The following is a 10,226-nucleotide window of genomic DNA, read 5'->3' as shown; positions in this document are numbered from 1 at the left end:
TCTGGCATGAGCCATGATGACACTTCCTGCAGAACAAGCATCATTCTCTCCAGTGCTGTCTTGGCAAAAAAGTATAAAACTTAATGAGACTAATGTTAAGTCCAGGTTGTCTTTTTGTTTTTCATTCTACTGTCTGTTTGTCACTCATTTCTATACCATGTTGAGTTCTATAGGTGTTGTGACACCCTTCATTTAACGTATAAGATACATTCACGTTAAAATGTTTGGGGTCACTAAGTTTTATAAATAATAAGCAGCACATTGATGAAAATAAGAAATGTTTCTTGAGTACCAAATCAGAATATTAGAATGTTTTCTGAAGGATCATGTGACACCGAAAAAGCTGAGAATTCAGCTTTGCCATCACTGGAATAAAGATTTAAAAATAGGCTGCCAAATGTTTTATTAATATAATGGACATGGGTTAAATCACTATCATATATGTCTGCCATCATCCTCCTCAGGTGACAACACTGGCTGTTAGACATAAAACAGACAGAATTTATATGACAAAAACACTTAAAATCTAAAAATCCTCTATAGTCTCTATAGCTAACTGATTTTGTATTGCTGAATTCTCACAGTCAATTAGAAGGAAAAGTTAGTGTTTTTAAGACAAAATGATAAAAAAAAATAACAAAATGCAGCAATAAACAAATATTAAAGAGATACATTTATTCAAAACACACCTGTGCATGGAATAATGGCTTCCATTAAAAATATGATAGATGGCAAAGACCATGAAAACGTGGTCAGTTTTTATTTTACATGTGAAGACATTCAGCATATGGTTTTTAATGCCTCACTGTCCATAGGAAATCCTTCTTCACAGTAAACCCTAATGAAGTCCCGTTCAACAAACACAGAAAACACATTTAATAAGCTCATAAGTATCTATTAAATATCCCTGTCCTCTTGGTGAATAAGCAGTCAGCATCACAGGGAGAGTTTGTTAGGAATTCACATCATGAAAATAATGTTTGAAATGAACAGTGACAGAACCTTTAAGCAGTTTGTAAATAGTTTGCTTCTATTAAATCAGTTCTGCAGATCTACCCTTATAATTAAACAGAAAAGGTCCGTCTTAATATTCATACTAAATATGTACAACTCATGTATGTCATATCACAGTACAGTTTTTAGACTTAAATAAACGTTTTTATTATGCATAAAAGAGGACTGTGAAAAATGCATTTGCATTAGAACAGAATAAATCAGGAAAACGGAATCAATCAAAAACATCACAGGAAGATTTCTCACATTATACAGTTAAAAACAACACTCTTTACTGGAATCTGTCGAGCCAAGGCACTTCCTCTGTAAAAGTCACTTTATATTTTACAGCATAATCTCAGAACACTACTATGGCCTTTTGTGTGTGTGTTCTGAGATCATACTTTGTGTAATCTGAAAATGTATAAATCTTATAATCTCACTCCATGTTCCTCCTGATAATAACATCAGAATTTTCATAGGAAAAACATCACACGAATGGGTTAAAGACAAAAATATAGTGACAGAAGTACATAAGCATGTTCAAATATTAAATAACAATCGGACAGGAAGTGCACTTGGCCTATAAATGTTCATTTGGTAGAAACTCTCTCGAACTCTTGGTACTATAACAAAGTTTGTTCTTGGCGGAGAGCATGAACATGAAGACATTCACTAATAAACTACAAAATAGCTGATTAAGCTATAATGTTGATAACAACAGTGTTATGATACTGTAAAAGAAGCTCTTTCAAGCAGTATCAAAGTCTCGTTGGAACATGACGACGACAATAATTTAAAGATATAAATGGTCACACATAATACACTGACCTGTTTTGGTAATAAATACATTTACGACGGCACAATTACAGACACTTGTATGGCCGTGTGTGTCACGCTGGTTTTAAGGCATTTAGCATCAGTTCTGTGCTATGTACATCACAAAAGTGTTTACCTTTACGAAACAATGCATACTGACACATAACATGACATTATGAAAACTTTTTGGCACTGTGAATGAATAGGGTACAATTAGGCATTCAGGCACAATTTTAAAGAGACACAAGTCCCTTGTTTATTGTTCTGTGAATTATTAAATAAGCTATTATCTAACATGAATTGAATCCAGCATGAAATACCTCACATGTGTGTATGGCTTTTCACACTTCAGAGGTCCTGACCTTCTCAACAGCTATCTCAGAGAAACAACAAAGCTATATCTATTGTGGTATAAAAACTGAATGTGTTCGTTTCGTATCATGACATTTTAATAATTAATATTAGTATTTATTAACATCATTTGTTAATTACCAAACACATTTTTAATGCATCTTATCTCATCCATATCCCTTAACATTCCTTCACACACACACACACACACACACACACACCCACACCCACACACACACACACACACACACACACACACACACACACAATATTATAAAGTTGTGCAATATTATAAATGACCATAAATATTTAATTGACCTCAAATTCCTATTTGGTTCAATACAAGTGCCATTTACAATGCTAGGTTAAAAAAGAGAAAACCGTCACAATAATGAGGAGGAACTCCAGAGTTTTTCACCAGTATTGTACTTCTCTTCCAGGTCTAATTTAAAGCCATAGCTGGTGGGCAGCTGGACAGGAATTAATACAAGCTACTGCTTCATTTAGGCCGATTGCAAAGAAGCGTTCTCATTAAAGTTGAGACACTCCAGATTTGTACTTGATGATTCTATTTATTAATAGATGGTCAAACAATGGTCCAAATGTTGCACAGGTCTAGTGCGTTGTCCAAAACAAATTCAAAGCAAGCAAACACTGTTACAGTTCACACACTGTAACTCTGGAGAGTCTCCTGTCTGTGAGAGTTAGTGTGTTTACTTGAATTCAGATTCCTTAGCAGACCACATTATTAGCAAACCATCAAAAAGTCATTCAAACAATGGGCCGTGTGTCTCCATCCTTTGTTTGAATTAGAGAGATCATCAGCAGGAGGAAATGACATCAGAGGACTTTGTGTTGTGAGTTAACTATTCTACATTTAGCTGCAAGTGTTTGTAGCCGTTTCATCATGTGGAGTCCATTTAAAATGTGATACAGAAAGGCACATGTTCTAGAAGAAATGCTATGCTGCTGTCCTCTTGCTCTCTTTGGACCAGAAGCCATTATACTGCTGACAAATCTATGCGGTTGGCTGAGTTGGTGCTTTTGTCCCATGTGTTCATCTTTGTGGGAGCCACACCGCCCTTGTGGCCATTCATCTGCGAAAGAAAAACAGATTAATACAGGCTTGGTTTCCAAAACCCTTGTGAAAAGAAGTGTATCCAATGTGCACTTGTAGTGTACTTAAAAAAATAAATAAAAATAAAATAATAATAATAATATATATATATATATATATATATATATATATATATATATATATTTAAATACTTGCAGCTAATATAATAATGATTGAAAAAGTCAACTTAAGTGTACTTAAAGAGAGTATACTGTCATGAATATTTCTTAACACACTTAAGTACACTTTTAGTGAACTGTGTAAGAATGTAAAATTAAAAGTTTTACTTTAAAGTACTCATATTACACAAAGGGCCCTATCTTGCACCCAGCGCAATTGACTTTGTACACCGACGCATGTGTCATTCCTATTTTGCACCCGCGCAAAGCGCGCTTTTCCCTCCACAGAAGCACGTCGCTAAACTAGTGAATGAACTTGCGCTCCCTGGGCGGTTCAGCGCAAAAAAGGAGGCGTGTTCCGGCGCAAAAAATCCCTGGTGCTATTTTACTGTTCCATTAAACAATTGCGCCACTGACCAGAAAAAACCTAGTCTAAAGTCAGTGGCGCGTTGCGCGTTGTTCATTATGCTATTTTAAGGGCGCATGCTTGACCATAATGTATAGCGTGCACAACGCGCATACACTTTGCTCATGTAATCTACACAGATGCAACAGTTATTTTTGCAAATCATAAATTGTTACACTAAAAAATATTAACACGTGAGATGACGGAAATCATTGTGGTGTGCCACGAAGATGTGAAAAAATTGGCATAAATTTAGCTTACAAATTATTCAGGCTAATTGTAGTAATTAAGGATCAGACCTGTTGGCCAAATAGTGGCAAGACATATGTGTATATAAGGACATCTGACAAATTGTGGCTATTTCCTCCCACGCCTGTTTAACCGACGCTATTTTGGGTGGGTTTCTCCCATCCCCATACAACACAACTTCTCTGTCTTTCACTGCTCTTACAAGAACATCAGTCTCCTCGGCTGTGAACCGCTCCTGGCGTGCGCCTGGTAAATACGCCATAATAATAGCAATCCATAATGGAACTTGCGCACCTGCTTTTAAAGGGAATGTTGGATGAAGTTCTGATTGGTTTATTTCACGTTACGCCCAAACCACACCTATGAATAATGAAGATACTTCAGACCAACCCATTTTAGAATTGCGCCGGGCGCAAGAGCCATTTATCCCGCCGGGAAAATAGCAACAGCGCCGAGACCCGCCCAGAAAGTTACTTGCGCTTCGCGCTTTGACACTTGCGTTTCAGATCGTTAAAATAGGGCCCATAATCTTTTGTCAAAGTAGTAGCTGACTAACATACAAAAGCATTTGTAAAGTACGTAATTATAGTGTACTTTAGTGTGTTACTGTTATTTCATATTACAGTCTAATTAAAGTTAGTTTTTCAGTGTTCTAAATTGCAACTTCGTTATAACAATAGTGCAATTACAAATATATTTAAATACATGTTACAAGTTTTATTAGGAATGACATTAAAGTACATTTTAATTGACCATAAATGCTTGTTTGCAGGGGCGGGTCTACGTGGTGGCCAGGGGGGGCACCGGCCCCCCCTGAAATTCGATTGGCCACCCCAGGTGCCCCCCCTATAAGATGTCTTGTGATTGGTGAAGTTCGCGATTCAAAGAAGTGCAGCGTCTTCAGAGAAACAACGCTCGTCGCGATATTGGACTTAATTAATTAATTCTTGACCTGGGTCTTCAGTCTGTGATTAACTCACCTCGTGTCTGACAAGTCCTCGGGTTCAAATCATTCCTTAATCACGTGACAGACCCATGCGCTATTTCTGACATTTCTGTCACTGTGTTTTTGTTACTCTTTCTTGAGGATCTGTGGTGTTATTATTTTATAAATAAATAAAACCTTTTTATAAATAAAATATTGATTAATTTGTCTTTTTGACTGTCTATCAGTAAATAAACACTAGGCTATATAATAATATAATAATCCAAGTATTTATAGCCTAGTTTAATTTTTAATCCATTTTTAATAATATATGTATAAGATGCTTGCTCAAAAAGGACATAATGACCTAAATTAAAAGCAAACAACATTTTGAATCCTAAACAAGTAACACTACAGTTCTATAGTCTAATCTGAAGGGTGAACTCAAAAGACATAAGTCATACAACACGGTCATTTTTGAAGATTAGAATCCACTGTAAAAAAAAAAAAAAAAAAACAATCAAAGTGATGTCGCCGTCATAGAGACGACTCGTTCTTCCCTAGTCACATTAAAGATTCGTCGTTCAAGAACGACACATCACAAGACACCAAACAAAGAGCTGGTAGGTAACCTTTATGTATGGTTTAAAATGTTTGTATGGTTTTCTCAGATCAGTGTTTTTACCCCGTCAGGCTCTGCTCGCGTTGGTCGTGGTTGATTTCAATCGAATGTTCAGTCAACGTTTAATAAAACACAATAAAAGTAAAATACGCTGGGGGGCTATCAAACAATAAACAGTCATCTTGATTTGCATATTTTGTATCAGTTTCTTTTGTGACAGTGACCACATATAGCAAGATTGCACCAAATGACAATATGCACAGAATGTTCCATAATAATAATTGTCTGGTGACACATTACTTGTTAATGCATGAGAGTAAGTCAGTTAGAGAGTCAGTTAAATTGTCAGGCCTAACTTAACCATTTACACATGAAATGTTGTGGATGCATTCTGTGCATTTCATTTACAATTTGATTTTTTTTTTTTTTTTTTTTTTTTTTTGAGAAAAACAGACACACATAAGTGTTTCTTTTGAAGGCAGGGAAGAGAGCAGTGGCAAGCCATGAAAAGAAGTAAAGATATATGGAGTTTCTTTCAATGAAAAAAATAAATAAATAAATATATGGGATGACAAAAACTAAATTAATAAAAAATGTGCTTTATTACTGCATTTGTTTACAAGTAACTTATTCAAGTTAATAATAATAATAAAATCAATAGGATATACGTAATACACTGTAGAATTTCGCTTTTTTTTTTGGCCACTGGCGGCCACCCCATTAGGAGGCAGTGCCCCAGCATGGCCCCCCCACTGAAAATGCTCTAGACACGCCCCTGCTTGTTTGGTAGTACACTTTATCCACATTTCAAATACAAACAACATTTTTGCAGTTTTAATTCTTAAATTAAACTGGATTTAATATAAATTTAAGCTATAATGTGTTTTATTTGGTTACACTTTAGAATAAGGTTCCATTAGTTAATGTTAATGTATTAATTAACATGAAAAAACAATGAATAATACATTTATTACTGTATTTATTCATCTTCGTTAATGTTAGTTAATGAAAATACAGTTATTCATTGTTAGTTCATGGTAATTCACAGTGCATTAGCTAATGTTAACAAGCACAACTTTTGATTTAAATAATGCATTAGTAAATGTTGAAATTAACATGAACTAAGACTTATAAATGCTGTAGAAGGATTGTTCTTGCTTAGTTCATGTTAACGAAAGTAGTTAACTAACATTAACTAATGGGACCTTATTCTGAAGTGTTACCTTTTATTTAATTGTACATAATGTGCAATTAAGTTTGTATGTACAAAAGTAAAAATTTAAGGAAGGGGAATTACTCACTATGTCTGAGTTGAAAGGTTTGACGTTGATGTTGCGGATTGAGCTGCTTGTTAAAGTCCACACTTTAGTTTTGTGTTTGAAAGCAGCCCTCACCTGTAGAGCAGTAACAAGACATGAAATCTGTTAACAAACATCATGATTTGCTTTGGAGATCATAATAATTTGAAAGTGTATCTCTATAAGTGCATTCACGTAATGCAGTACCAAATTAACATCACTAGGTGGCGAGCACACTTTAACTCTATAATTTACACCAGTGTACTGTTTACTACAGCTACATCAGACATTTCCCCCGACACAAACGCACTCTTACCTCAGAGTTTAACAGACAGTGAAACAGGAAGATGAAGAACCCCTTTGAGAATGAAAGAAAAACAACAGATAACCCTAAATGTTCCAAGCGCTCCAATTCACATCTGCAAAAGTTCTTACAAGTCAGTCCAATTCCAAAGACATTTCAAAAATGGTTATGCGCCCTTATTTTGTAAAGCTGTCATTATTTGGCGAAGGCACTATTGACTTTGGAGGCTGTAAGGCGAGTGAAGTTGTTTTGTGACACACTAGTGATGCCTGACCTGTAGTGAGTTAAACACTGCAAACATGTACTGGAAAAGCAGGGAGTGGTCGTTCACCGCCAGAACCCCAAAGATCCATGATATGCCCAGGATGGGCAAGAGTACCGCCACTGCTTTAGTCGTAAGCCTAGAAAGACAAACACGCATATATACGTATATTAAAAAAAAGCTAATTAATGATGGCCCATATTACAATCATGATAGCAGATGAACTCACTTAACAGAGTTGGCGTCTCGGTGAACCTTATAGTTCTCAGCGCTGATCCTGGATATGATCCGTGTCACAGCTATCAAAATGGCAATGTTCACCTGGACGGCAGAGATTACAGGTGTTCCGGTCATGCTCACCTAATGCATGCTTTTAATAGACCTCATTAACAGCTGCTTACCATTATTACAAACAGAGCAGGGGCTACAAAAGCCCAAATCGCCCCAGTCTTCAGAGACAGCCAGCAACTAATACAGGAAAGACAAAACAAGAGGGACACATCACCTTTTCTCTTTAAACTGGACTTTAATCTGTTTACAGTGTCATGACCCATGGTGTTGTCATGGTTACTTACTTGCCATCCTCTCCATAGCTGTTTAGTGATGAGGTCATAGACACCACACATATGACGAGAGGACATCCTGAATAAAGACGGGGACAGTTTTAGAGAGGGTTCAGAAGAAACTATTTCATGCAGTGATAGCAGTGCCCTGATATACTTAATTCAAAAATGCTTTTTTTCTTTTTCTAGTTTATGTATAATTATTATACACAGACTATTTTACAACACTTTAATAACTCATCTGTCACACTGCAGGATCATTTGAATGATTTTCAAAAAGCTAAATCTGGTTAAAAAAACAGTGTGAAAACTCAAATATACAAACACACAAACTAATAAATATCACATACGGTTTATAATATAGAAAATAATGTTAAAGTCATTTTTTTTTTCTATTTCACATTTTTTATTTATACAACTAGAAAAAATACAAATAAAAAATAACAGGAGTGATGCGAACAATTCAGCTTCGCCATCACAGGAATAAATTACATTTTAAAATATATTCAAATAGAAAACAGCTATTTGAAATTGTAATAATTCACAATATATATATTATATACTGTGTAGTACAAAGAGTTTATAGCTTGGTAGTGTAGTCAAATCCCTCTCTCCCTCTCACCATATGTTTTTGTTATATGAGAATGACGTGCTAAAAGACAAATGTTTGTGGGAAAAAACCTGGAACGTTATTGGAGCTAAAAATACCTTGTTGTAAAACCTAGCGTAGAAGTTTTCAGATTATGCCGTAGGAACTAAAATAAGAACTTTTGGACTGTAGCCGGTTGTTTCGTGCCACCATAAATAAAGAGCAGTCTTGCTGTGCCAAAGGCTTTTAAGAAAGGGAGTAGACTTCAGTCTGAAGTAATGACTTAAGTCTAACAAAGCCTGTTTTCTTCATATACACTGAGCCTATCACCCGTGTCACTATGGATACAAATAAACATGTCTATTTATTCACTTTATTATGTGTAATAATGGAAAACACCTTCAGTTTTCATTAATGCCAACTTTGCACGTTCTAATAAAAGTGTATATTGATTTATTTCAAGGCCTTCTCTGACAATGTCATTTTAAGTGAAAAACAAAAAAACAAAAGGCTGATTATAAACTGTTCCCAAAAGAGTCAAAGAGCACATGTTGCCTATTATCACATATGCACATCTGAGATTAGGTCAGTTAATTACACTGACGGCATCATTAGGGATGACCCACTAGAGACTCTGCTAAGATTTAATGTCTTTTAATCGACTGACATCTCAGACAGACAGTAACACACAAATGTCTTCTTTTCCTTCCCTTTTCAACAGCACTGCTGCATCTGAAGACGAAGTGCTAATGCCTGCCGATGGGACAACCTCATTTGACTCTCTTGGGTTTGCGCATTAGGCTGAATTGGGTCGTTTAAGGCAAATGAAATGTGATGGAGTGTGTATATGAATGTGCGTGTATAGAGAGGGATGAATTCACCAAAAAGGGCCACAGTATCCGTGATATTTCAGTGCAAAAACCAAAAATTCAAATTAAATATAACCATATCTCATTCAAAAGAAAAAGTTCCACATAAAACATGTAAGCACATGAATTTGTTTATCAGATTGTTTTAAATATTATGAATTTGAAGTATTTCAAATGAGGAATTTGCATCAAACACGCCCAATCAATCTCCATCAAAGGGATTTCCGATTGTAAGGCCAACCAGAGTATTTGGTTTTTGTGTAAGTGTACCTCCAGATTCAATCCGTTGTGTATAAAAAGCTTTATAAAAAGCTGATTCTGGTGACTGAATCACAGTGATGCCAAAGAATGCCAATAAAGTATGCCAGATTATGGTGGTCTGCTGCATTCTCCACACCTAGCCCTCAGAACCAGTCTGCAAGATGTTAAACTCACCCCATCCGATTGCATAGTAATAAAAGTGTTTGCTGCCCTCTGAGCCAAACACTTTGACCACCATGCTGTAGAGATGCAGCCCTTCCACCAGCATCCAGGCAAACGCACACAGGAAGAAAAAATGCAGCAATATAGCCATGATCTTACACGGGAGCTGGGGGAGAGAGGGACACTTTCAGATCAGGAAAAGCGTCTAGACAAAATGCATTGCACTGAAAACTGATCTACTTTGTGAATCTTAGCTAATGTAACACATGTTGTTAAAATAAACATATGGGCTCAGTGATCTCAATACTGACATTACC

General features: G+C 35.9%; 1 protein-coding gene across 3 annotated transcripts in view; it reads right to left on the bottom strand.

The window, feature by feature from the left end:
* Positions 1–2,383: 2,383 nt before the first annotated feature.
* adgrd1 (adhesion G protein-coupled receptor D1) overlaps positions 2,384–10,226 on the bottom strand; it is a 45,366-nt gene continuing 37,523 nt past the window's right edge. For all 3 annotated transcript variants that reach the window (XM_026244746.1, XM_026244747.1, XM_026244749.1), the window contains 8 exons: positions 9,922–10,075; positions 8,041–8,107; positions 7,867–7,933; positions 7,695–7,786; positions 7,478–7,604; positions 7,216–7,257; positions 6,903–6,995; positions 2,384–3,260 (listed from right to left, as the gene is read on the bottom strand). In XM_026244746.1, the coding sequence (XP_026100531.1) occupies positions 3,165–3,260; positions 6,903–6,995; positions 7,216–7,257; positions 7,478–7,604; positions 7,695–7,786; positions 7,867–7,933; positions 8,041–8,107; positions 9,922–10,075 (738 nt within the window). In that variant the 3' untranslated portion in view covers positions 2,384–3,164. The remainder of the gene's footprint in view (positions 3,261–6,902; positions 6,996–7,215; positions 7,258–7,477; positions 7,605–7,694; positions 7,787–7,866; positions 7,934–8,040; positions 8,108–9,921; positions 10,076–10,226) is intronic.

This window comes from Carassius auratus, unplaced genomic scaffold (assembly GCF_003368295.1).
Source record: "Carassius auratus strain Wakin unplaced genomic scaffold, ASM336829v1 scaf_tig00007301, whole genome shotgun sequence".
NCBI classification, from domain to species: Eukaryota; Metazoa; Chordata; class Actinopteri; order Cypriniformes; family Cyprinidae; genus Carassius; species Carassius auratus.
This window is presented reverse-complemented; position numbering and strand designations above follow the sequence as displayed.